Here is a 27,918-nt window from a genome sequence, read left to right as displayed (position 1 = left end):
TCTCTACATTTCTGTTTATTCAGACAAACTAATTAAAAGGCACAAACATGGGGCATATGTTTACATGACATTATAACAAACATATACATTAAAAGTGTAGGAATGTGTTCTCTTTCTGCTACACAGAAAGCTCCTAAGCTTTTATATATACAAAAGTTGTACAATTTGATGTCCTAAGGTACAAAAAGATCATTTATAAAATTATTTTACACTAAGTTCTATTATTTCCTCCCACCCCATTTCACTATGTCATCTGAGCCCCTAGAACCGTTTTCACATAATGATCTGGGCAGGCGTCTCCCAACTCCAGATGTCAGCCTCCAAAAGGATAGAATATGGTGTTTTTACATTGACACGATGGGTATAAACACAAGAGTGGGCTTTGACCCTCTCAGGCTTACCAGAATCCTGCTAGAATCAAAATACTGACCACCACTGCACTGCCACCCCCCCTGGCCTGATCGCTTTCTCCTTCCGATTAGTTCTTAATTCAGTCTTGGTTAGAGGGTATGGTCTTTTTTCTTTTTTAAAAAAGTGTTGTTCTTTTTTAAAAAGTGACTGACATGATAGCCTAAAAAGTAACTGCTTCCCTAGATTTCCCATCCTACTTTATGTACAGATAAAAAATTTGAAAGGAATAAGAGTTGTGTAGCTTTTTTTTTTGTTTTAAGTGTGATCGTTCAAGGGGGTGGGATGGGGAATCTCTCCTGCACTGGGTAGGCCACTGGGAACTCCCCCCCACCCCTTTCATTGATAACTATGTGTTAACACAATAAAAACTAAAAAGTAAAAATGATGGTTTCTTGCAAATATTTACAAAGTTGAAGATCTGCACAACACTTGATTAAGAGGGAAGAAAGGGTTTTTTAAAAAGAAAGAAACACAAACAATAAGATGCACTCTCTTGGCTTGTCCTGAAGGGGCATCCTAACTAATTAGTGGTTAGAATAAAAACTGTATACCATTTTTATAATATAAGACAAAAAACTTCTAGTGAACAACACCTGCTCCCCGTCACGCTGCCGGCAGGTTCTGATTGCGAGAATCAGGGCATGCACGCGTCATGCCCCTGGTGCCTCCAAAGTCTTCCAGCATAACGCATTCTCCCCGCCCCCCCCCCTTGTTTCAAAGCCTGCTGTTGGCTCTTTCAAGAGTCCCCAGTGGGTTCTGACCAAAGGCCATATTCACGTGGATTGTGACTCCTCTTCCATCACTCACAGCCATTCTTTGTTAAACATTTTAACAGTTTTTTTTTCTCCTTAATATGTTGACTATGCTGTTATATTCCCTTCAGGTAATATGTTGAGTGTTATTTACATCTCCAAATATCAGGTCACAATCTCCATTGTTACATGTTGAAGTTAGAATGTTAAGTTACCATATGCTTTGCATATCAGAGCTGGTATCACTTTTCCCATAGGGAATTCGGCCTGAAGTCATCGTATTCCCAAAGGTAAAATGCATAATTATTCAAAATGCATTAAAAAATAGGACCATGTAATGTATTTACTTTTTAAAAACAACACTACAATGCTACTTTTAGAACTGGAGGGGCACAGAGCTGGCAAATTTCGGTGAACCATCTCCCGCCCTACGCATTTGTGGAAGGCTTTATTTTAGCCTTCTAGTGTTCAGGTTAAACTATTTCTCCATTTGTTGTTTCCAAAGTACGAACATGAACCCGGTGTCCCCCTCCCCTTATGCACCGAGTTCAACTCTAACCTGCTCTTATTTCATCTCCAACTGATAACTGGGAGGAAATGAAATGGGCCCAGTGTTAAGAGTAATGACCAACACAACAAGGATGCTAGAATAGTCTTTTTAAACTGGTGCACCTTTCTGCTCCAGTTAAATTAGTCTGGTTTCATTCTCATTAACTAAAAAAACAAAACGAAAACCAAAGCACAAAAAAATTGCTGGTAAGGACTTGCTTTTCATTCCTCTTTTTTAATACTGCTGTGAGGGTTTGTGTGTTTGCTTGTTTTACCAGGGCGGAGAGGTTGGCAATGCCTGCGGGAGGAAGGGCATGCTCTCCACCGGCCGCATCGCTATATTTAACGGGCCGGCTAGCGTCATTGGCGTCGGGAGGTTCATGGGCGAGGTTATAGTAACGGGATGTGCTATGTTCACCGGAGCAGTTACTGGAGTCGGTAAATTGACAGGTGTGGTGAGCGTTAACGGAGAGGTCATAGACAATGGGCTGGTTATTGTTACAGGGTGGCCTAAGCTCATCGGGCTGGAGATGTTAACCGCGCTCGAGACATTGACCGGGCTCCTCATGTTCATTGCAGCAGCCACTGTGACTGGGTTGGTGATAGTCCCAGATGCCACTGAGGAGGTAATATTGAAAGGAGTAGAAAGAGTCACAGGCGTTGGGGCAGCCGTGGACGTTTGGCATAAATTAGCAGCTTCTAAAAAACAAAAAGAACACACACAACCAAAATGGCAGTTATGCACAAGGAAAGAGAGGGAGCCATCCACAAGTTCTGGCGGGGCAGTCCTTAGAATAAGCTCTACTGCACATTTCCGTGGGCTCCCACCTCACTGTTCCAAAGGCAACCCTCCTCCTCGCCTCCCTGCCCACCACAGCACACAGCAGCCCCTTCTACATCCAGGCCCCTTTTTGCCAACCATTTACATCTGAGCAGTTAAAACATTTGGAATGTACCAAAGCTGCTCAACAGACAGGCAACAGAGGGCTCACAGACCGACAAATTAACTGCCGGCAACTCTCAGCAAACTGGCAGTGAAACCTTCTCATGACAAGTCTATGCAGTCTGTGCATTACTCTAATATGTACCCCTAAACCAGCATTTACTCAAATACAGCTGCTAAATAATATAACTCTGCATCCTATGGTAACTCTAAATCATGCAACTCATCTGAATTCAAGACATTTCCTGGGAAACTAAGGGGAAGATTTTTAAATATATATATGTAAGAAGGGGGCTTGTTCATAAAAACAGCACAGTATTATCAGCAGACAGAAATCCTCTCATGAGGAACATTATAAGTAGAGGAGAGTGTACATACCGAATGGTACGTACTCTATAGCCTTCTCAAAGTTGTACTGACATTCTGTGAAGGTTTTAAAAAGTCATTATTAGGGACCGATAGGCAAAGCTGGTTTCACTATTTACCTGCTTATTTCAGTCTGGAAAATCAATTTAAACCAAAACTGGTGGCATGATTTAGCAAGCTTACAACACTTCAGTCAATAAGATCTGTGTATTGAGCCCCACTGGCCGCACGGTTTTCATGTTAAAGATGACACGCCAGTGCTTCCTTTAGTATCTGGCATTTGAGAAAGGGTTCAATGGGCATCCAACAAGAGGACCCTAGAGTGAGTGGGGGCGGAGAATAAATAGAAAGGCTATATGGAAGAGGTAGATACACCTCTGATAGTTCAGCACCACCTGCTGGCTAGCCATAGAATAGGAATGAGACTGTTGTCACGGGGGGGGGGGGGGGAATGACTGCTAGGAACAGTTCAACTGTAGTATTTAAGAAAAGACCAGCAGACTTTGAAGTCTCACTTTAGGCAAACTTTAGATATGCAGCCATTCACATACTTCACCAACAGACCATGTGGCTGGAATTCCTTAACAAGCAGCAGGCCCAACTGCTTTTCAGGCAAAGCCCTGGTTGTGCTGTGCCCATGATAGCACTCCACTGCCCGCCCCGCCCCCCCAAAAAAAATTCTAAGAGGGGAGGAGGGTCATTGACAGAAGGCAAAGAGACAGGTGGAGCTACAGTCAGTATGACAGAGCCAACACCCAGGAACTCCCCAGAATGCAATTCAAATGACAAGCAACTGTTAATGTCACAAGGTGGAATCTGCCATCTAGTTCCATTGGTGGGATACAACTCTATGCAAATATTCCAGAGAGGCAGATTAAAAAGAGCCAGGAGTCCAGCCTTGCCATACGAGCTCTATAGAAATGTATCTGACCCTACCTTGCTTGACCGAAGTTGGCCTCAGAGTCTGTTGACTTTCTGAAATCAAAATTGGAGGTGGAGGAAAGGTGTTGCAATTAAGCCATTACATGACGTATTTCTATAGTTTTCACTACTTTCTCTTTGCAAAAACCAAACCAGGCTTTTTTTTGTGCATGAGAACAAATCCACCAACTTTGGTTTTAAACTTTCAAGCCAAAGCCAAGTCTCAAACATTCTCAGCCAGTGGGAACCAGAGTTACTAAAATGTGGGGCAAAAATCAGTTGATTTCTATGGAGTTACTTCACTGGTCCAGTCTAGTTCAGCATTTATTCTGATTGGCAGTGGCTCTTCTAACTAGAGATGCTACAGAATGGACTTGGGACCACCTGCATGCAAATCATGTGCTCCACCAACAAAGCTAAGCCCCTTCAACACACATGCCATTCTCACAGCTGACAGTTGCTATGCACAGTAGCTGCCTGTGCCAAGGTTCCTTATGATACTGATTGTACATGCATGGAAATCATTTGAAAACTGCTCCCAACAATTCTGCAGCATTTTGCACCATAGGGGACAAGGAGCAGCCGAATACAGCTTAAAGATTTTCCCATAAAAATCAGATTTTCAGTTGCAAGGAAAACTGGGCCAAAGCAGAAGGTGGTGCTCACTCCAAGCTTACTAGCAGACTAGAGCCTGCACCGTTTTGTGCATCTCACCCTGTTTTGTGGACACTGACAGGATCATTCTCCTCTCACCCCTTGCCCACTCTCTGCTGCACCTGGGTGTTCCTACAGCACTGCCAACATGCCCTGGTTCTCCATTAAGCTGCTTATATCTACAAGCATTTTAGAATCCACAAGGACTACAGCATGTCATCTCTTTCTGCTCATTCTAAACAGCCACTGTTTTACATTCTCCTTCCACTACTGTTTTTTTTTCCCTCCAGTTAACATGATGCTCCTTCCTTCTGCATTCTCAGGAGGTAAACCGAAGTTTGTCCCAGCTCAGATGGTTGAGGGGGAAGCAATTATTACCTGCCAGAGCCTTCCATATCTGCTCAAAACTAGCCTTACTTTTGGTATATCTCTTTCCCATTTCTCACCCAGAAGAGCCACCAAGTCTAGCTTCCACCAAGCTCCCTTCCTATCCTGTGTTGGTGTCACTGGAGACCTCTGCTGCCTCCCCTTTCCTGACTGTCTTTACAGCTGCCATCTCCTCTCTACTGGCTGCCTAGAAACCATCACATGCATGTGTAGGTTCTTAACAAAGTGGCTGGGGATTAAAATGCTAGCAGCCACCACACAGGGGGAAACAGCGCCTGAGGAGGGAGGCAACAGAGGTCTGGTGAAGCTTATTGGGTCTAATGTGACCTGCAAGTCAGCGACCGAGGAAATTAAGTCTAGCCAAACTTTTGGAAAGGAAGGGATGTAATGTGGAAAGACAGCCAAATGTACTACTGGCTGGAGTGCTAAGAGGGCAGGATTTTGAACTAGGAAGAGACAGGCTCAACTAGTCAGTGACCTCACAAGGTTGTTGAGAAGACTACAAAAGGGATAGCCCTTCTATGCTGCTGCCAACAGGGGAAGAGCAGGAGTATAAATATTCAATGCACCAACATCAGCCTGGGAGTTTCCCGTGCATGAGTGGAATACACCTGAAGCCATTTTGAAAAACAGAATTCTCAGCTTCCATTTCAAAAAGAAATTTGAGGAGGAAACTTAGGCAGCAAAATTAGAGAGTCTCTTGCATTTAGTAACAGTCCCTATCCCACTACCCAAAAAACCTCTGAAAAGAATAGCCTTGAAAACAGAATCATGGCAAAAGAACATAATTCTAACTGCAAATTCTAGATTGTGTGAGTGTGCCAGCCAAACACATAACACCCCAGATTGGAGGGAAATAACACATTATAAAAACTGAACACACAATTCTGTCAGTCTTCTGTTAAAAGGTTTTTAATGAAGTGCATCAATACTGATGAAAATGAAAAGGCAAAAATATAAGAAATCAAATGGGGAGCACAAAATGAGTGAGAGTGTCCTCTACTTCCATTCCTATGGCAAGAATCAGACAGACTTCTGTTACTCTTATCTACTCTGGGCACGGATTTTCACTGAATTGGATGCATTTACAAAGAAAACTGCAATGCAAAGATCGAAGTTTGCTTGTATAGCAATTTAAATTCAAGGTGAATAGCAGAAAGTTGGGCTAAGTGGTTTCTCACTATTATTTATACAGCATTTCATCTGGAAGAAGAAACCCAAATGCCGAAGGGAAATAATTAGCTGGGCTCTATGAGAAATGTTACACAGCTGCCTGCCCAGATTACCCACACCTGTTGCACTCACCTCATGTGCTTTACAAATATTTATGCAACTCCCACGACTAACTCTGAAACACAGCTAAGCAGCTTCAGGCTACAAGAGCGTTTGGCATCACCCTGGTAAGAGGGGACCACATCCCCAGCCATTAGCAGGTAGTGACGAGTTCAGATGTCAACTCGAGTTCGTACAATTGAGGGGAGGGGAGGCTAGTAGTATATTGCATGAGGTCAAGAAGTCATGGAGGGCAGGTGTCTTCAAAATCAAGCAGACTGTAAAAGCCAACCCAAGCCTAAGGACACCTCTACCAATACCAGAGGCGTCAGTTGCACACAAATCTGTCATAACTTCCTGAAGGCAGGAAGAACTCTGTTCTCCACGGGTAACTGCAATTGTGACACCAGACGTCAAGCTGATTTGATACGTCCCAAAGGACTTGGGGCTGCATTCAGACATCACATCAGCCTGCATTTAAATTCGAGGCTGGCATGAACACAACAGCAGTGCTGGGCTGGAGTGTGCCTCTTGCTCCTCCCACACCCTTCCTCCTCTAAAGTGAGGAGCCGTAGCAACACCTCCTGGTTTGACCTTATTCCACACAAACCAGGACTGGTGAGAAGGAGCTTGACCAAGCCAGGGAGCATCCAAAACAACTCCATGCACAAGAATGGATAGGAAGGAGAAGCAAAGCAATAAACTGTTCATACCCAACTGGAGGTCAATTACAGCTTGCTGTAGTGTAAGAATGCAGTTCACTGAGAGGCAACTTGCTGACCCCTAACAGGACTAGCATCTCCCCAGCCTGGCTCCTGTAATTAAACTATCGCTCAAGCTGTTTAAGGAACCTGAGTGGTAATGACAGCTATTACATAATAAGCTGGTAGTAACTGCCGTCACAGTAACAGGAGCGCAAATTTGCTTTTTCTTTCCCCATACATAAAAGACACTCATGTCAACATACTAAGGCCACAGGTTTGTTGCTTTTACCTTTTTTCCTTGCTTTGACAGCTTCTTCCCATAATCTCAGGGTCTCGACCTGTTTTCCAGGCCAGTTTGTAACATGCTGCTGTGGGGGTGGCGGCTGCTGCTGCTGCTGCTGCTGCTGCTTCTGGTTGTTGCTCTCTTCATTCATGCATGCTATTCCAGTCAAACATTTAAAATCAAATTTTAAGTTATGTGCACAGAGATGCAACTTATATGGTTTTTCATTATCAAGAAAAACTAAACCATGCTTGAAAATTCTTGAGAAAGCAACCAAGGTAGGCTTTAAAGGCAAAATTAATATTTTCTCTCAAGCTAGCCCTTCAAGATTCTGAATTCTTGCTTGTGTTGGAACAGTGTTTCAAATGCAATGAATGAAGGATACATGTGTCAGATCACACTCTTATCTAGGTTTATGGGATGGACGAGTTGTGCAAGAAGGCTGGATCCATGGAGCAATCTGCTGTTGTAGGGGATGGTGGGTAAGAACTCTTTTTCTCATGCCTCCAAGGTCCTGAGTAGGAATTAATCTTCCCCAGTGGCCTCCTGCACCATCAAGCTCAGGGGTCTCCAAGCTTTTTGAGCCTCTGGGCACTTTTTGAATTGTGACATAGAGTGCAGAGCACAACCACAGAATGGTTGCCGCAGGAAGTGGAGCCAACCACAAAATGGCTGCTGCAGGAGGCAAAGCCACAAAAATAGGGGAAGCTGAGGTGCAGGGGGAAAGGGGACAGTGGGAAAGAGGAGTAAGAGAGAATAACATCAACAATGGTGATAGCAGCCAGTGAAATATCATTTTAATCTGCCCAGCCGACTAGCTCTCCAGTAGCCAATCAGAAACCCTGCTGGGAAACTGTCCAACTTGACTCCACCCATCCATTTGGTGGGCACCAGGAAAAGTACCAGTGGGTGCCATGGTGCCCACAGGCATCAAGATGAGGACCCCAAATACAGCTGATGCCCTTGTGTCAGGCAAATGATGGGTGACAGCTAAAGGAAAGGGATTACTCCGGATAAAATTTCCACTTGTACCAATCCACATATTCTTGTAAGCAGTAGTAGGATGCACAAAAACTTCAAGCCATTCTCCCCACTGCCTCAGAGATGACTTTCATGGGGTTGCGGAGGAGAGAAGCAGAACATACACTAAGTTCAAAAAGAGGCTCAAAAAGTTCAAAAATTTGCCAATAAATTCGCTTTACTTGCATCTTAGATGCAAGCTACTTAGAACAGACTGCACCATCAAGACTGAGTATCATATGTTAGTGGGCAGATACTGGCATTACTTGATCCTGAGGACACCTCACTGAACCAGAGTAGGGTGGACCAATTCTCCATGGTCTTTTAAAAAAAAATCCCTGCTATCAGGTATGTTTTACATTTCTCTTATGCACTCAGGATCTCTAAAATATAATCAGCTCAATGGGTTGCAAAACCTCTGCCTGGACTGCACCACTTCAGACAAGGTGGGAGCTACCATGATGAAACATTCCTCTGTACAAAAATTCCCCCTGCTTTGCAGATGAAAAAAATCTGGTGTGTTAAGGAAAGTTAGCTTAGACCGCTTTCCCCCATCAAGCCACTTTTTTCTGTGCACAGGGGTTTTTTATATGGAGTATATGAGTATGTGAATTCCTATCCTCAATAACAACTCAAGGTTTGCCCCCCTCAAAGAAAGATCATTTAGGCCTAGCTCAACCATGTAAGAAGTGCTCTTCTGGGAAGAGGTCTGCTTAGTCCTTCATTCATCTAAAAATCCCACCAACTGACAGACTCAAAATGGCCCACTGGAATTGACCAGTTGGCTACTGTCTCTCTTCTGCCCACCCTGTGATATTAAACTAAGAAACACAACTTGTCATTATCAGGACTTCCTCCGATGAGCTGGTACAGTAGCCTTGTCTGTTTGGCAGGGTAATGCAGTGACCCTCCCACAGAATTATGCCAGCGATCTGCTGCTGCACTTTTCCAGGACAAACAGGGTCCAGTGTTACAGCTCATTAAGCACCAGGCAGTATATTGTGGTTCAGATGAACGCTGCAGAGTTAGGCCTAAAATTCAAGAATTTGGTCTGCTCTGAATGTCCTTTAACTAGCAGAGCAACCCTCTTTACTTTAAAATTGCTCTTAAGTGTCCCCGAGACATTGTGAAAGTCCAAAGAAGCATTCAGGAACACTGCTTTCTGACCATGTCACTACTGCATCTATACAGTCTTTAGCAACAGTAAATTCCATAGAACAGATTTGACAAAGAAGAAAGGGGGGGAGAAGTGATTCTCATTCTCAAAGAGGAAAGAAGAGCAGAAGAGACACAGAAGGCCAAGATAACACAACCCACAGCTGTTTTTCAACAGCAAGTCACAGCTGTGACTGAGACAGACAGGACGACAAACCTAGCTCTGAACAGTGCACTGCAGAACAGATCAACTGGAGGTGGGTGAATGAGCAGAGGTCACATGGAATAATTTATGAGAAAATGGAAACCTCTCATTTCAGTATCACTCAGATGAAAGCAAGCTGCTTAGTCTCTTTTAAATGACAGGCCAGCAATCCCTGCGCTAAACATTGCCAGGAGAATACAATTAAGATATCCATTGAAAGAGTTGCTACTCACAAGCAGGGAGGTGTAGATTTTCTTGCTTGAAAAAGCCAAACTCTGTAATTGAGAGGAAAGCAAATGAAGTAACCCTACGTAACATAGTCAACAGACACAAGGCTTCCCTCTTTCACAATGACTAGAAGGCTTCTTTCCTACAAATTGTGAAGGTAAGCACAGCATGAGCAGGAAGCAGGAAAAAGTATACACTTCAGCAGAGGAATATTACGTAGTAGTAGAATAACAGAGCCTGTTTGATAGATACTAACTAATGTTTTGTACATAAGAAATGGTGATTCAAATCCCTGCTGAGCCATGGGAAAGTAACTATTTCATTCTAACCTATCCTCACTGGCTTGTTGTCAAGATAAAGCAAAGAAAGTATATTCAGTACTAACCTGGTGCAAGCACATGGGACACATGTTCATGGGAAATGAAGCAGGGCTACATACCTGCATCTCCCCCAGACCTCTAAAGACACTTAACTTCATTTACCGTACACTAGATTTCTACTTCCCAATTACTTTCAAGCTTTCCTTCAGTTTGATAAGGAAAGCTTGAAAGTTGAGCTGGTTTGGTGTGGAGAGCTGGTTTGGTGTAGTGGTTAAGTGTGTGGACTCTTATCTGGGAGAACCGGGTTTGATTCCCCACTCCTCCACTTGCACCTGCTGGAATGGCCTTGGGTCAGCCATAGCTCTGGCAGAGGTTGTCCTTGAAAGGGCAGCTGCTGTGAGAGCCCTCTCCAGCCCCACCCACCTCACAGGGTGACTGTTGTGGGGGAGGAAGGTAAAGGAGATTGTGAGCCGCTCTGAGACTCTTCGGAGTGGAGGGCGGGATATAAATCCAATATCTTCTTCTTCTTCATAAGTTATGTCCAATGTTCCCTCTAAGCTGTGGAGTCTTATGAGCAAAAATTCTACTTTGTGAGATACTGGCATTAAAACTGTGAGCTAGATTAGTTTGCTCTAGGGCCATTTTTCCTAAGCTGAGACAAAAATGTGTGAGCTGGAGGCTAAAAAATTGTGAGCTAGCTCACACTAACTCAGCTTAGAGGGAACACTGCTTACATCATATGCATTTTGTCAAGCAGGCTGACAGACGTTCGTTATTAGTCTGTCTGAGACTCAAAAGGAAAACAAAGGAGCCAAATCTCAAAGTTTCTCTGCTTGGCATCTCAGCTACAATCTTTTCTTGCTGCAAGTGCCTAGGAACTGGCAACTTGCACGCTCACACTTGGATTCTGAAGACTGACAAACCAAACCAATTCTGCCCCCCCGGCAAACCCATGAGATACAATTCCAGTGCATCTGTACTGACTTGTAGCTGCTATATGCCAACAAACATTTAGATTGAAAACCATGACACTGAAAAGATTTTTGTAAGCACTTCAGAAATCTTTCAAAGGATGACTGAATTGAACAAGTGATTTCTGAAGTGCTCCGCTGAAAATTCCAGTCTTCAATAACCATTCTGGAAGAACTTTGATTCAGTTTTTCCACCACTAAACATCATTGGCCATCTCAGCTACAACAATTCAGATGTATCCGGAATGCCTCCCAAACACATCAGGATTAATGGTTTTTTAAAAACACTTGTTTAGTCATCAGCTCTGGCATTCCAGGAACACTGAAGCAGCAATTCAAAGCCTGCTGAAATCAATGGGATGCCTTCCACCAACTTCAAAGGGCTTCGGGTGAGGCTCTGCGTCCCACACTGAAAGCTCGGCAGGCTTTCAAATATCTTGTTTTATAAGAGGCAAAAAGATGTGAAAACCTTCAGACCAACACAGAGGTTCCACAGAAGCCTGTCTTTTAAGGTTTTCCCACCATGACTCCAGTCCCCAAAATGCCAACCACCACAATTTAAAGGGCACAAACACAACACACACTTTAAACCCAGCAGAGGATGAAACCACATTGAACCTTTTTCACCTACTTTTGTTGATGCCTTGTTTACAGGTATTACAGTTGATACTTTGGCTCTGCCCATGAGTCTTTAAGTGGCTGGTAATATATGCCGCACTCAGAAGTTTACCACAGATATTACATGACACCTTTCCTTCATGGCGCACCATGTGTGTCCGCAGTCTGTCTTTGGTGGCAAAGGCAGCTGTACATGTCTGCAGTGGAAGTAAGAAAAGACTTCAAGCAGACTGTCTCACTCTTCAATACATTTTCAAGTCAAGCTAATCAGGACCATGGAAGACTTGTGAACAGATCTTGGTAAATAACACTTGTGTGAAAGCCCATGGTTCTGATGAGGGTGGCCATTTGCTCGCCTCCCTCCAATGCTTCCATATCCTACATCAATATAAAAAAGTGAGGGGAAATGGGAGGAGGGATGTCAATCAATATAACTTGTTGGTTCTCAGAAGTGATGTTGAAAAGCTCAAGAAAGTCCCTGAAACTCTTATCATTTTACTATGGAGCTTTGAGGACTTCCTAGAGCATTATGATATCGAGAGCCAGTTTGGTGTAGTGGTTAAGTGTGTGGACTCTTATCTGGGAGAACCGGGTTTGATTCCCCACCTCCTCCACTTGCACCTGCTAGCATGGCCTTGTGTCAGCCATAGCTCTGGCAGAGGTTGTCCTTGAAAGGGCAGCTTCTGGGAGAGCCCTCTCAGTCCCACCCACCTCACAGGGTGTTTGTTATGGGGGGAGAAGATAAAGGAGATTGTAAGCCGCTCTGAGTCTGATTCAGAGAGAAGGGCAGGATATAAATCTGCAATTCTTCTTCTTCTCCCCCTTCCCATGCCTAAAAGCACCTGAGGGTTGGGGCCTGGCTACTCTAGTATTGATTCATACTGGAGCCTTGAAGGATATCAGTCCCCCCCAAATGCTGTTTTCACAACCTTAAAACAATCCTCCAGAGCTTTTATTCTTCCTGCTGAGGAAAGATACAAGCAACTTGAATGATCCCTGAAAGTGACGATTATCAGTTCTGGGGGACTGCTTGGGGTCTAGAAGGGCACTTCAACCCTTCCCACCCAGGCTCCAGCCCCAAAATGAATGGAAGGGCTCCACAGATGAAGAACACATATTCTTGATATCCCATTAGGGATCTTCCAGCATCTCAAAAGGTTTGGTCCAAAGTCTGATTAATATTCAAGGAGGAGAGAAGGTGTAACAACTCCTTAAACTGCACAAGACAGTTTGAATTAAGAATTTAATGGGATTCAGCTCATAACTTATCAGACTCATGCAATAAGATATATGCTGGCTTTTCTCTCCAGAAGTACTCACAATTATGACACCCTTTACATGTAACCTGACCGATATGATTGCCCCCATGTCAGCAGTGCTAAGGAGAACATTACTCCATTTCTAGGGATGCCAGTAAAACACTGTCTCTCATTTTGATTTCTTCAGTAAGTTTATCTTTGTAGTTAATAACCTGCACTGGCTAAGCAAAGTGACAATGAAGGAGATATCATAATGTTAGTAACAATTTAAACTTAATTATGCTGCCAGTCTTCTCCAAAATGACATATCCACAATCTAAAGACAGAATGGTACTCTTAAGAACGTGACATGGACCTGAATCATGCTCCAGGGACAAAAGTGGAGTTTTTTCTTTTCTCGGTGCACTCCTGGCAATGTATGCTTTCCACTGCTCAGCTACATTTGGTTAAACTAAACATCAGACAGACTGAACACAACACATCAAGAGTCATTCCTTTGACTCCAAAGCACAGCTAGTCATAATGAGTCACTGGAAACAAGCTCAGTCACACATGGATGAAACTCAACAGAAGAAGAGTGGACTGCTCAGCCTTGTAAATAACTCGGCAAGTTACTAGGCCACAGAAAAGCTATTAACCTCCGTATGTCATCTATAGCATAACAGTTTGAAAGGAAAAAGAAAATCCACTTTCCTCCAGCAGGAGAAATCTTCCCTACTCAGTTATCTGGAGGAAATTCTTATTTGTCTCAAATAACAAGTGTGGATTCTCCAGAAGCCTCTCTTATGTCTAGGTTTCACAACCAACTCTCAACATCACGCCTAGAAGGGGTTTGTTGTTTGAATTTATCCCTTTATGCCTTAGCAGCCTGAGAAAGCCGCTAAGAACTTTTTACTTTAGTTATAATAACTACGATAAGACTATGTATGGCCTCTTCACTAACTCTTCCTTAGCTCCTATGTCTAAAGAGCTTTTGCAAGTCCTATAATTTTAATACAATAAAATCTTGTTTTATGGGGGGGAAGTTAAAAAAAAGCCAATTTAAATCTGCTAGATGGCCTACTTCCCAATAATTCATGTGTGTTCAATTGCACTTTTACATTAAGATATAATTCATGCTATCAGATTAATTTCTGAAACACACCTCTCTCTTCAGATGAAGGCACAACCAGAGATGTACATATTATTCAAAACACCAAATACATCTCAGTCTACAAGACATGCTAGAGTAATTGGGAGCTGAGTACAATGACTTCAAGTACTAGGAGTCCACAAATTCACTCACTACAGCAAGCATCACTCCCTTCTCCCAAACTTGGAAGGAAGAGGAATCCGCCACAATTTTTAATTGTAAGTTCTAGGTGCTCCAAAAGAATATCCACAGCTCAGCATGATGTGAGAGATAAGACCCTACTTCTCTTCAAGGTTAGGGCAGGAACAGAGTTGGTGCAGCTACAACTTTTGGTTGACTAAGCCCAACAGATTGTGGATCATTGCTCCAAGAAGATGTTACTGAAACTGAAGTACAGAACAGGGTCTTCCATGCAGTTTGCACCTCTCCTAGAAGAATCTTGTGGCTGTTCCCCTTTAGATACCTGACACTCAGACAAGAAAGGTACAATTATGAGGCCTACGTTTGCTCCAGGCAACGTGAGACCCTAAGAACAAGGAAATACTTCCACAGACCAAGAACCTAAAAAGAGACCCTATCTAGTCCTTAGATCTCACTGCCCCAAGCTCCAGTACAGGGATGCCCTATGATTTCTACACCCAAACTCCAGCATGAAGTGATTCAACTGGCAGCTGAACAGTCCAAGAAGTTAAGCTTTTCGATTAGTCTCCAAAACTCTTACTTGGCATTTGAAGGGCCTCTCTGTGGAATGAACGTGTTTGACATGACAGCTCAAATGATCAGGCCTGTAAAAGCAAGAGGGCACAAGCAAACACGTTACATATAGTGCAGTAGTGATGTCTTTACCACATAAAATGTTTCTTAAGGATGAATCTAAACCTCTTCCTGCCCCAAAATGGTATATTAGAACTCCCAAACAGCAAAGCTTAGGAGTGTGCCTGAAGTGTCACTACTGTATCCCACTGGGTTCTACCTTGCAAAAAGTAATGTTATACACAAAAAGTGCCCCGACTCCTGCTCCCCTATCCCCATTTGTTAGTTTAAACTCTAATAACAAAATCAACCCTATTAGCCATTCACTTCAGGGTGGGTTTTTTTTAATTTCTATTCAGGCTATATTTTTCCCAGGACTGCTAGACTAGCTCTTCCCCCCTCCCCTTGACTAAAGGGCTAAACTTCATATTTATATCCCATCTGTGCTTTCTACAAGGCTTCAAGAAGACAGTGAATGGCTCATTTTATGGCTACAAATAGTACCTCCTGTCCCTAGCAAAAACTTCTAGACCTTAAGTCACACAGAAAAGCTACTCCCTCATGCCCCAAATAGCCCTCCTCTCACTTTCCTCACAGCCCCCTTCCCCCCTCCCCCACCCCCCCCTCGCGAACGCAGAATGAAAATCCAATACTTGAGCTCGCCTGGGATTTTCTACATGGTACCTCGAAAAGCCTTTTCCACACACACCACAGGTGTAGGGTTTGGTGATGCCACCCTCATGAGACCTCACGTGATAGGTCATGCGGTCCTTTCTTTTGAAACGCTGATTACAAATTGGACACTCAAAAGGCTTCTCGTCCGAGTGGGACAGCTTATGCCTGTTGAGGTGGTAGACATCACGGAAGGCCTTTCCACACATCTCACAGGCATGATTCTTTTTGACAGGCTTGCTGGGCTTCTTCACTGTCTGCGTCACTGGCATAGCCGTGGCACCAGCACTACTGCTTGGGTTGGCAGCGGAGGAAGACGTAGTGACTGTGGACAAGATTCCTGCAATGGTGGATACCAGCGACGTCCGGCTGTTGTCGCCCGCAATGGTAGAGATCAGTGGAACCATCGTGGCAGGAGCTTTCTTTGGCCGTGACACTAACTTTATTCCCGTGTGGCAGGATTCGTGGCGCCTCAAGTGATAACTGTCCCTGAAGGCCTTGCTGCAGTATGTGCACACAAAGGAAGTTTTCGGTTTCTCCTTTTTAATTCCCACAATGGCATCTTTTAGTGTTTCTGGTGGAGGCTGAGGTTTCTGAGTTATCGGTAAAGGTAAAATCGGCTTCTGATCAGGGGGCTCAACAGCAGAGCTCAAGAGAGGCAGCAGACTGTTCTGTGCCGCTTGCTGCTGGTGATGTGAAGCTTCATGTGCCTAAAACCAAACATCAACACCTCAGAACTTAGATGGACTACACAGGCTAATCTGGTAGCATGCAATTTTGACAAGGATGCTTCCTTTAGAAAGGAAGAGGCACAGTCTCTAAAATTCTGCAATTCAAGTGTTATTTAACATCCAAGACCTTGCATATACTGCACACCAGGGCTTTTTTGTAGAAAAAGCCCAACAGGAACTCATTTGCATATTGGGCCACACCCCCTGACACCAAGCCAGCCAGAACTGCATTCCTGTTGGGAAGAAAAAGCCCTGCTGTACACACAGACAAATCTTAAATTAGAAAATGAGAATAAGTGAAAACAAATTATTGTGCACTTTAACTGTTTTAAGTTACAGAGCAACTAGAATTCAGATTAGTTATGTGCACACAAAAATGAGACTTAGGGAAGCAGATACAAGAGAAGAAAATGAATGGAAGGATCAATATAAGCGCAAGCCAGAGACAGTAGCTAGCAGGAAAACCAGGTATATCACCCAAGTTTTATCTACTAGCAACTGATGACCTCATCTAATGTCCCATCTCACCTCCAAGTTAAGAAACAGCTAACATACCCTTCAGATATCATCTCAAGTGTAGACAATTTAAATTAAAAGCAGGAATATTGCTTTTATAAAATCCCCTCCTCCAAGACATTGTTGGGAGCGAAGGTAGACTGTAAGCACCTTACTTGTCTTTCTGGCTCTGAGTATATGCACACTTTGATATGCACAGATAATGGCTGCATTGAAGCACTGAAACAACAAGGTTTGCTCTCACTATGGTTTGTTCAGCACGTTCGTGTTGGCCTACCATGCCAACCAACCCTTGTTAATTACAAACCAGGATTTATCTGCTCCATATATTCTGTCTCAGCAGGGAGGACAGCCTCCCTACACCTCTCTGTGGCCAGCTCACCATCAATGGATGTGCTACTCAGACTGGTTTGTGAAGTTACCTGTGCACACTTAGTACAAACAGTGGCTAACAAACCAGCTTTGTTTAAAATCTTAATTTTAAAAACTAATATTAGTACCAACCAATGAACCTATTTGTTGGACTTTCTGCATTCAGATATCACACAGCCTGACATGGCTGACCGTGATACAGAATGCATACAGTGTCTGCACATAGTGGGAGAGCTCAGCTGTGTATAAAAATCCACTCACACTCTATTTTTCAAGCTATTGTCAGGGAACCTTTCCCACAACTGCTTTCCTGCTGAGAAGTCACTGGGCCACATTCTACGCTACAGGATTTGTAGGCCACTGCTTAGTCATAGAAGCCTGCCAGGTGACCATAATCTCTAAGCCTTACCTACCTTCACAAGGTGGTTGTTGTGAGGATTAAGCGGAGGAGCAGGTGAAAAGCTACTTTTGGTCCCTTACCAAGCAGGATATAAATAAAAAATGAGCACTGCTACATCAGTCACAATACATAAACTTACTGTGTTAATCTACAGCACATTTTAGCATACACCCAATCACTCCCCATGGTAGCACTTTGCAGGGGGAGATCAGTAATGAAAAACAGGCCATCTTTCAGGGAAGCTGGTGTGCCATTTATTGCTCTTCCAATTAGGATACACTGGAAGCTTATCAGAGATTCCCCACAGCTCCTCGGAATGCAGTTCGAAAGCCACTGCACCATATGTCTGTTTTCACAAGTGCTGCCTTAACAAATGGGGATTGCAAAAGCAGCCTGTTGGCCAATTTAAAGTCAGCCACATAACCTCCCAAGAGCAAGGCCCCTCTTCACCTTATAAACAAAAGCAAATCCTCAACGTTAGAGCGGAGGCAATCGGCACTACAGTTATATAATCTCACCCACAGCGACTTCCTGATAGGAAGATAAGCTTGCATTCTAAATGCAGATGCTCATCATAGCCTGACGTAGCAAGGTGCATGTTACAGCAAACCCTTTTCTAATTCCCCAAGGGAAGCAATTCTTGCAGCTAATGACTGGGTGTATGCCATGCCTCTCAACATATTGTATGATCTCTATCTTAATGACAGCCTATTTGGTTAACTACAGTCATAAACACAATTATAATGCCCAGTCTACCATATTACATTATAGACACACTGGGGGACAATGCAACTGTTGACACCAGCACACCCACACCCACACCCCGTACACACCACTCTATTTAAAAGGCACCCAGGAGCCAGTTTGCAGCCACAGTAAACCAGAAGACAGCAAGAATCAGAGAAGCGGTAGTCAGGGAGCAAAAACAAAAGAGATGAAAGGCCATTTTGTTGTGTTTTTCAGTTTCTAACATTAGAAGTGTCAGCTCAAGTCCAAGGCATAGGAGAGAAGAATAAAAAATAAATAAAATGAAGAAACAAGGGAAGTATTCTTATTGAAGTGCAGGGCCTTTCAAATGTGCACTGCCTACACATGCCCATCTTCAGATATACCCTCCCTCAACGATATCCAGTGTCAGTTCTGGACAACAAGGGAAAGGTGACACAAATGGCGACTCCTTCCCAGTAGAACATAGCAGGGGAGCTCTCCAACAGGAAACAAACCATCAGTTGATACAGAACAACTGTATACCAAATACCTTTATTGGCATAGAAACTGTATACTTTATTTCCCACATTTAAGTCTTTTTCATGGTCATTTTGCAAACCAAAATCTGATATCAAGCCTCCCAAAGCCAGCTCACTCTGCTTTTTATCCCTTCTCTAACAGCTGTAATCCACTTTTTAGGTACCAAACCATAGAGCATAAGAATCACTATCATAAAGAGATCTGAACCGTGAATTTAGCTGACAGATTGGAGGCCATGGTTGGGTGGTTAAAACAGAGTCAGCTGAAACTGAATTCGGGAAAGATGGCGGTTCTGTGGTTGGGGAAAAGCCATGGACATGTCACCAACTCTTGAATCTTGATGGTGTGCCCTATCACCAGCACTGACCGTCAAGAGTCTGGACATGACCTTGAACACCAATTTATCTATGGAGGCCCAGGTTGCGAAGGTTGCCAAATTCACATTTTTCCAACTGCACCAGGTTAGGGAACTGGCTCCCTACCTGTCTTGCCATGACCTTGCCACAGTAATCTATGCAATGGTCACCTCCAGGATAGATTTACTGTAATTCACTCTACACCTTGTGCTTGACCTGGCAGCATCAACTGATCCAGAATGCAGCTGTGTGGGTCCTTACAGGGACCCCTTGTATGGCTCACATCCAACCTGTGTGTGCAAGCTACGCTGGCTCCCAGTGGAGCACCAAAATCGACTCAAGGTGTTGGTTTTGACCTTTAAGGCCCTTAGAGGTCAGGGACCCACATACCTTTGGGATTGCCTCTCTCAATATGTCCCCAGAAGAGCTTTACACTCTGGGACTAAGAACCTTCTGGTGGTCTTTGGCTCAAGAGAGATTTGGCTGTCCTCAACTAGCCCTGGCCCCTGCCTGGAGGAACTGTCTGCCAGAGAACATCCATGCCCTGAAGGAATTATTGCCTTTCCGAAGGCAGAGATGTTCCACCAGGCATTTGGTTGAGGACAGCAATGGAATAGTACATGACCTGGCACTCTCATCCTCCCCATGAACCCCCTCCCTCAGACAGATTCTGGATATTAAATTTTTATGCTACGTTGGAACGTGCATTGTTTTATTTTTTTTGTATATTATTGTCATCTGAACTGCTGCTTTTAACTGCATTTGGTTATTGTTTTAACTATTTATTTATTGCCCTAGTATTGTTGTTCTAACTTTTAATATAGTGTAATTGTTTATATTCCATTTGGAGTGTTGCATATTTTTATTTATATCCATTTGAGGTTAGTAGATATGTATTAGTATTAATATTATAAACCCTTATCCGTTTGTATTTGCCAATCTGTATTAATGCATAGATTTTATATTTCTTGTTTTTAGTATATATGTTTTCATCTGCAATCCCTTGTATTCTGGTCATGGACTGTAATAAATTATTTGATTTAATTTTGTTGTTAGCTGCCCTGCTCCAATTTATAAATATAAATCAAATAAATCAAAACCTAATACATACTTCTTAAAGCACATATTTGATTAGCAAGATAACTCTGAATGACTACAGAGGAAGAAAATTTAAGTAACCAGTTTACCTGGATCACCCATTATCTAAGTTTGTTCTATTGCTTACTGATATCAAACCCTATAGCCCATCCCACCTTACCTAAAGTGCATCCCTTTATACTGACCAAACGAATTGTTACTAATACTAAGTGAATTGCATCCAAACTATGCGTACAGTTAAAATGCCTGGGAATATCTCTATCATGCAATCTGCAGAAGGGCTGGTGTCAACAGTTGTATTTCTTTCATCTGTTTTCCTTCTGTGTTGCATTCACTTCATTCTATTTGCTTTCCTATAAACTAGGATTAAACAGAGCAGGAACGCTGCTGCATTAGTCACACAGAGGAATGTTTTATTCTAAATCATGATCTCAGGTATTACTGAGTGAAACCGTTCTTAAATTGAACAGCTAATAAACTTCTAACACAGTCCTTTGAACAGCTGAAGCATTCATTGGAACTTGCCACTAGTGACAATCACATCTCCTCCTCTTTGCAATTCACCTCTGGGAGCAGCCTCCACAATCTGATGTACATGGATGTAAACAAAGGTTCTCACAAGAGCGCTTATTGCTGGAAATACTTTAGGAAACCTCAAGCCAGGCTGGATGAACAAATCCAACAGAGGATCCAAAGAGCTACAGACATTCACACAAGAGGCTTGCTAAAGCTTTGTCAAGTTGGGTCTTCTTTAACAGCAACCTCTTCATACATTCAAAAGGCAGCTTGCCATGCAGACTGGAGGGCTTCCATTGCAGAAAACTAAGCACCTGCCCATTGGACTCAGAACAAGTTCCACAGTTCTTTGGAGTCTGGTTCTAATCTGTAACACTCAACCCTTTGGACAATCATTCCATAACCTTTCTAATGCAGATACCTCTTTCTAGGCAGTGAAACTAATGCAACCAAGGAAGCAATAATGGAAAGCCAATTCAGGCAGGTTTCAACCAATTTACTGAGTTTATTTTTCCATTCACTGTACAAGATACTTAAAATTCATATTTCCAATGAACACTGTAAGCTATTTTCACATAGGCCCCATACCAGCGCACATATGATTTAATCACAAACTCTGGTCAGTGATTGGTTTTCCTACATGGTCATTAAAAGGATATGAGGGAGCAAGCCAGGGCCCCAATCTTTAAAAAAAAGAGGCTGTTTGTTATTCTTTCACTTGTATTGGTAGCCAGGAGACTGGGGGAAATAATCTGGATTTGACCTAGGGCCTCCAGTGGTCAGTTCTTAGCCTAATATCAAAGACATAATTTTGAGGTCAACCTAAAAGACCCAACAAACAGGGGACCCAAGTTCTTCGAAAACATTTCAAATATTACCACTTTATAGGCCTTATTAAGCATTACACAGCCATTAAATATTGCAAGGTTATCATAACCCTTCTTTAATGAAGCAACAGACTCTGAAACCCATCTAAATGAGACTTTGAACTGTAAGAGTAATTTTTACAAGAATCCATACAGAGAGATTCAGATAGCTGAGCTTAGTGGGGCTTGCAAAAATTGCTAAGTCAATGTTATTTCTAACATAACAGTATTCAATGACTCCTCCTGAAAACCTTTTAAAGAAGGAACAAGAGAAACGACTGTGTACAGAATGAAACATCTGACTATCTTTTGTTCACAGTTTACAGCTGTACTGGTAGGAAGTATGATCCAAAACCCCAAAGACATAATCCACATGAATACCCTTTTATTAGGACCATGCCAATGAACTATAACAGAACGCAAGCTTTTGAGCTTCCCATAATTCTTCATACCCAATAAAAGGTATTACATTAATTGTGTTCTTGGCTTTTTCTAAATTTTATAAACTATTTTTATTCATTTGCAGAATACAGCTTTATTTGGAGTTGCTTCCTATCACTGTGATTTTTTTTAAAAAAAAGTTTCATGCTCCAGAGTAGGAGGACTTGGCATTGTGGATTTACATTGCCAGAGGCAAAGTATGTTTTTTTGCTGGTTTTTTTCATTGAAGCCGTGATGTCAGAGCAACCAATTAGCACTGAGTCATACCTTGGTTGTGCTGTTAGATACAGGTCTCTTAATATTAATATGCATGCTGTTTTTTCTAAGCAAGCATAAACACTGCATCAGTTATGATACTTATTTTAGTTTAAAATCTGTCATTTCCACGCAAAATGTTTTTCATCAGCAAGATAAATAGCCTTCCTTTAAAATGAGATGAAAGTTGTCTATTTAAATTGCCATTCTCATCTGAACTTATCAGTTTGCCTTACTTCTTCTCTAAGGAACTGATACAGTTCTCCATCTCCTGTGTTTTATCCTCATGTAAGAGAGGTTAGATTGAAAAAGAACATTTGATCCAAGGTCACCCAATGAGTCTCATCATTAAGTGGGGATTCGAACCTGTGGTCTCCTCAGTCCTCACCTAACACTAACGTCTATACTACACTGATACAAAGACTTTCATTTCACAGCTTTAAATACTGTACAAGATGTCTTTACAGAACATAAGAGAAGCCATGTTGGATCAGGCCAATGGCCCATCCAGTCCAACACTCTGTGTCATACAGTGGTCAAAAAAGAAAGGAGCTTCACAAGTTGGGCTAGAAGCCCTTCCACTTTGCCCCCCCCCCCCAAGCACAAAGAATACAGAGCATCAATGCCCTAGACAGTTCCAATAATATGCTGTGGCTAATAGCCACTGATGGACCTCTGCTCCAAATTTTTATCCAAACCCCTCTTGAAGCTGGCTATGCTTGCAGCAGCCGCCACCTCCTGTGGCAGTGAATTCCACATGTTAATCACCCTTTGGGTGAAGAAGTACTTCCTTTTATCTGCTCTAACCCGACTGCTCAGCAATTTCATTGAATGCCCACGAGTTCTTGTACTGTGAGAAAGGGAGAAAAGTACTTCTTTCTCTACTTTCTCCATCCCATGTATAATCTTGTAAACCTCTATCATGTCACCCCGCATTAGACGTTTCTCCAAACTAAAGAGCCCCAAGAGTTTTAACCTTTCTTCATAGGGAAAGTGTTCCAAACCTTTAATCATTCTAGTTGCCCTTTTCTGCACTTTTTCCAATGCTACAATATCCTTTTTGAGGTGCGGTGATCAGAATTGTACACAGTATTCCAAATGAGACTGCACCATTGATTTATACAGGGACATTATGATACTGGCTGATTTGTTTTTAATTCCCTTCCTAATAATTCCCAGCATGGCGTTGGCCTTTTTTATTGCAATTGCACACTGTCTTGACATGAGTTATCTACAGCGACCCCAAGATCTCTCTCTTGGTCAGTCTCTGCCAGTTCACACCCCATCAACTTGTATTTGTAGCTGGGATTCTTGGCCCCAATGTGCATTACTTTGCACCTGGCCACATTGAACCTCATCTGCCACGTTGACACCCACTCACCCAGCCTCAACAGATCCCTTGGAGTGCCTCACAATCCTGAACAATTTAGCGTCATCTGCAAACTTAGCCACTTCACTGCTTACTCTCAACTCCAAATCATTTATGAACAAGTTAAAGAGCATGGGATCCAGTACTGAGCTCTGCGGCACCCCACTGCTTACTGTCCTCCACTGCGAAGATTGCCCATTTATACTCACTCTGTTTCCTATTAATTAGCCAGGTTTTGATCCACAAGAGGACTTGTCCTTTTACTCCATGACTCCTGAATTTACTGAGGAGCCTTTGATGAGGATCTTTATCAAAAGTTTTTTGGAAGTCAAGGTAAACATCTACTGGGTCCCATTTGTCCACATGTTTGTTCACCCCCTCAAAGAACTGTAACAGGTGAGGCAAGATCTTCCCTTACAGAGCCCAGGCTGAGTCTTCCTCAATAACTTGTGTTCATCAATGTGCCTACTCATTCTGTCCTTGATAATGGTTTCTACCAACTTTCCCAGTATTGAAGTCAGACTGCCTGGCCTGTAATTTCCCAGATCTCCTCTGGAACCCTTTTTAAAGATGGGGGTGACATTTGCTACCTTCCAGTCCTCAGGCAGATTTCAATGAAAGATTACATACAGAACAATATAAAGGCAGAATAGTATCATCATGTGTGATTTTAAAAGCAGCTGAAGTTCAAGAAATGTCTTGTAAGAAGGGTTCTAAAATTACCACATTGATTGGGACAGTGTGGGAAGAGAAATGGAAGTAAAAGCATATTCAAGGTGGTTTTGTCACTAGTAATTCTAGGTTCTTTTCAAAGACAGGATTACTGGTTAGATTTGAGAGTCCAGGAGCACCTTAGAGACCAACAAGCATTATCTTCAGATATATTCCAAAACCTTGCAGACTCTGGCTTAGTGATGTATCTGGAAGACTGTCAAAGGTTAACAGAGAGCCTTCCTTCCGGATGCTTACAGGTCAGTCACTGGTATTTTTCACAGGAAACTGTTGATCTCTTAAGGCACCATGGTGAGAATGATACAGACTGGACTCCGATGCAGAGATATCAACTATGATTCCTGAAGCTTACTTTCAGAATCATCTTTCTTACAAGCGGTTTTAAGTTAAGATGTACAACCAATGGAAGGACAAAATGCCTCATGCAACAAAGACTTGTGCATGAATAGGGAGATTAACATTGCTCAAATCTCAAAAAGAGGAGAAATAATTAAATTCTTGATTGGACTGCATATGGCAAAATATTTCATACCTAGCACACAAAAGGTAAGAAATGTACAACTTCTATAGCTTCACAGTCTCATGCAGATTTGTTTTCATGAGCATATTTTAAGCTTTACTTCCAGAGACAGAGACCGAAGTGCGTGACTCATCTTTGTACTTGGGAGACTATCTTCCTTAAGAAGTGAAAAACTGCTGTGCATTCGCCTCAGATTTATTCCTTTATTTCATGTTTTCAAACTGGAGTCATGCTCTGTATTTTAAAAAGAACAGAGGACTCAACGGGCAAATGACGTAGGCCTGAAATTTGCAAAGAGGATTATTTTACCTTCAGGAAGGGGAGGGAGAGAAAGGAGATGAGTGTATTTTTTCAAGCTGAAAGAATGGTTTATAATCTATGATCTCACTTGGCTTGTAGATTTGAGAAGGAAGTCGTTTGGCATGCTGCATTCTTTACGGTAGATTAATAATTCCAGTGATTCAAGACAAAAAAGCCAAGTGACTCAAGTTGCAGGGTACAAGGCATCATTATTACTACATTTTAAATTATATCCAATCATCCTCTGAAATAAACAGCTTGCCAATTTTTCAAAGGCTAACAGAGGGTTACTAAGCAGCAGACATTTACTTTCATTCAGACTTGAAGGAACAACCTAACAAACCTCAGAAATGTCTCTTGGGCAAGTATTCTTTGAAGTCTGACTGCAGGCTAGTAAATTAGTTAGAAGGCTGAATACATCCTCCACACCATCCCCACAGATGGTCTGTCCCAACATTTTCTTGTTAAGCCCATCAATTCCAGCTAATAACTCAATTAACAGGTTCTCTTCTCAAAGCAGTTACTTGCATATAGAACTGAACAGCAGTGGGGATCCCTAACCAACATACCAACAACAGGGTTCACTTTGAACAACATGTATCTTTCTCGAAAGCTTTTCAATTTGATTTAAATTCCTCATGAAGAAATTCAACTAAAAATAATGAAAATGGTGATGGAGTTTTTGTAACCACCCACACAGATCTGGCAAACATACACAAAAACAGAATGTATTTATGTGACAACGGTAGAGAAGGAAAAACTAGATAAAGGGGAGGAAAGAACTTTTTAATGAGAAAGCAGAACAAAGGGAAAACACTAAATTGACAAAAATTTTGGAAGAGAAGCAATGCAAAGAAAGAACAAACATGAAAACATGCATCTTTGGGAAGAGGAAGCAGAGAATAAGCTAAACAAAGTGATATACCAAAATTAATATAAAGCAAAAAATATGGGAACAGATAAAACCAGGAAAGAACAAAACAACACACAATTAAATGAAAACGGGGCAGAGAATAACTGAAAATACAATGGAAAAAACAATGACAAAAGTAACAGGAGAAAAAAATATATGAGTGTCAGGGTAAAAATCCAAAACCCAACTGGGAAGCTGGTGCAGAAAATAGTCTAAAGATGGGACAGCAGGAAGTATCAGTGCCAAAACTGCCCCTCAAGGGAGAAAAGAAGAATCATGCAAGCAAAAAATTGGATGGCCAGTCGTTTTCAGAGAGGAAGATGCAAATAACAATGAAGAATTGGCACCACGGAGTGGGCCCAAAAAATACTCGGCGGAGGAGAGTTGAGGGCAACATGGGGGAGACAAAAAACCCAGCGGCAAACAAAGTAAGCAGCAACGGGAAGGCAGCAGATGGGAGAGGCTGGAAAGCATTGCTGTTAAAAACTGAGGAATGGAGGGGAAAAATAAAGCGAAGGATTAACTCTCACACACCAAACCGTGATTGAGGACTACATTTTTGGGGACGGGGGAAAACAAGAGTATCGATGAAGCAGTCACTGGAATGGCGTGGGCCTAAATCTCGTTTGGGGGTCCAGGAGAAAAATAATACAAGATTGCTAGTAGAAGGGCGGGGGGGGGGGGCTGCAGCAGAGAAATGACGAGGGAGAGAGGCGAACGGACTGCGCAGAGAGCCTTTACTAAGTAGGGCTTGGGGGGGGGGGGCTGACCCCGGACTAGCGATCGTGTCCCGCTGAACTCAACGGGGCTTCGCTTGGAGCCCAGCCGCCCAGGACCGAAACCGCAGGATGTAAACAGCCCCCGCTCCCAAAAAATAAGGGGGGGGGAGGAAAGCCGCAAAAGAAGAAACCTCTAAGGGGGGGGGAGGTGGTGCCGCGGAGAAAACGAGCAGCGCAGAGCTCTCCATCTCCCCCCCTCCGAAGCAAAAAGGAAATAAAATCGACCCATTTTGCAAACGAAACGCGAAGCGGCCCTTTCTCGAAGTCCACTTTTCCAAATCCTCTTTTGATTAAACGGGAGGCAGAGGGGCGCGGGGGGGGGGGCGGAGAGAGCCAGCCGGCCTCCCCCCCCCCGCATTCTCCTCTCCGCCGCCGCCTCCCCCCTGAACCGCAAGCCCCGACCGAGGGGGGGGGAGGGGAGAGCAGCGCGCCTCCTCCTCCCCCTCCTCCTCGCAGCCGGCCTGCCCGGCGGGCTCCTCTCCCTCCCTCTGCGCGGCCTAGCGGGGCGGGGCGGGGCGGGGGCGGCCTCGGGGGTCTCCTTTGCTGAGGCGGGCGGGGGGGGGGGCGAGGAAGGGGAATGGAGGGCGGCGGGTGGTCTCCTCACCTGAAAGAGGAACGCGGTCCAATTGGCCTCCATGGCTCGGCGGCGATGGCGCCCCTCCTCCTCCGGTGCTCCCCCCTCAGGGAACAGGCATCTGCCCCCCCCTCCCCTCCCCTCCCGCCTCAGGCCGCGGCCTGGCTGGCCTGCTCCTTCCCCCCTCCCGCCCCCTCCCTTCCCTTCCCTTCCCTTCCCCTCCCCCGGCCGCAGCTACATGGAGCCGCCGACAACAAAGCGCAGGCGGCGGCGGCGGCTGTGGCTGAGGATGGCGGTGCTGCGGCGGCGGAGGAGGCGGCGGAGGAGGCGGCTCAACATGGCAGCAGCGCCACAGCG

General features: G+C 43.5%; 1 protein-coding gene across 5 annotated transcripts; it reads right to left on the bottom strand.

Moving 5' to 3' along the window:
- VEZF1 (vascular endothelial zinc finger 1) lies at window positions 1–27,646 on the bottom strand. Of its 5 annotated transcripts, none has more exons than XM_060259670.1 (9): window positions 27,592–27,646; window positions 15,567–16,285; window positions 14,872–14,935; window positions 11,773–11,956; window positions 9,856–9,897; window positions 7,249–7,398; window positions 3,958–3,996; window positions 3,034–3,078; window positions 1–2,411 (listed from the first exon to the last, which is right to left on the bottom strand). In XM_060259670.1, the coding sequence occupies exons 1-9, from the start codon at window positions 27,622–27,624 to the stop codon at window positions 1,984–1,986; spliced, it is 1,704 nt and encodes a 567-aa protein (XP_060115653.1). In that variant the 5' UTR covers window positions 27,625–27,646; the 3' UTR covers window positions 1–1,983. The 5 variants fall into 5 exon arrangements, with proteins under 5 accessions (XP_060115653.1, XP_060115654.1, XP_060115655.1 ...); XM_060259671.1 differs by having other exon boundaries at window positions 15,588–16,285; XM_060259672.1 differs by lacking the exon at window positions 3,034–3,078.
- Window positions 27,647–27,918: the final 272 nt, after the last annotated feature.

The sequence above is a fragment of the Heteronotia binoei genome, chromosome 18 (assembly GCF_032191835.1).
Source record: "Heteronotia binoei isolate CCM8104 ecotype False Entrance Well chromosome 18, APGP_CSIRO_Hbin_v1, whole genome shotgun sequence".
NCBI lineage: Eukaryota > Metazoa > Chordata > Lepidosauria > Squamata > Gekkonidae > Heteronotia > Heteronotia binoei.
This window is presented reverse-complemented; position numbering and strand designations above follow the sequence as displayed.

Coding starts and splice junctions, on each gene's coding strand:
- VEZF1 (XM_060259670.1), bottom strand. CDS start 27,624: ATGGAGGCCAATTGGACCGCGTTCCTCTTTCAG. Junction 3,997..7,248: donor TGTCAAAGCAAGGAAAAAAG/GTAAAAGCAACA, acceptor TTTTGATTTCAG/AAAGTCAACAGACTCTGAGG. Junction 3,079..3,957: donor GCCAACTTCGGTCAAGCAAG/GTAGGGTCAGAT, acceptor AAACCTTCACAG/AATGTCAGTACAACTTTGAG.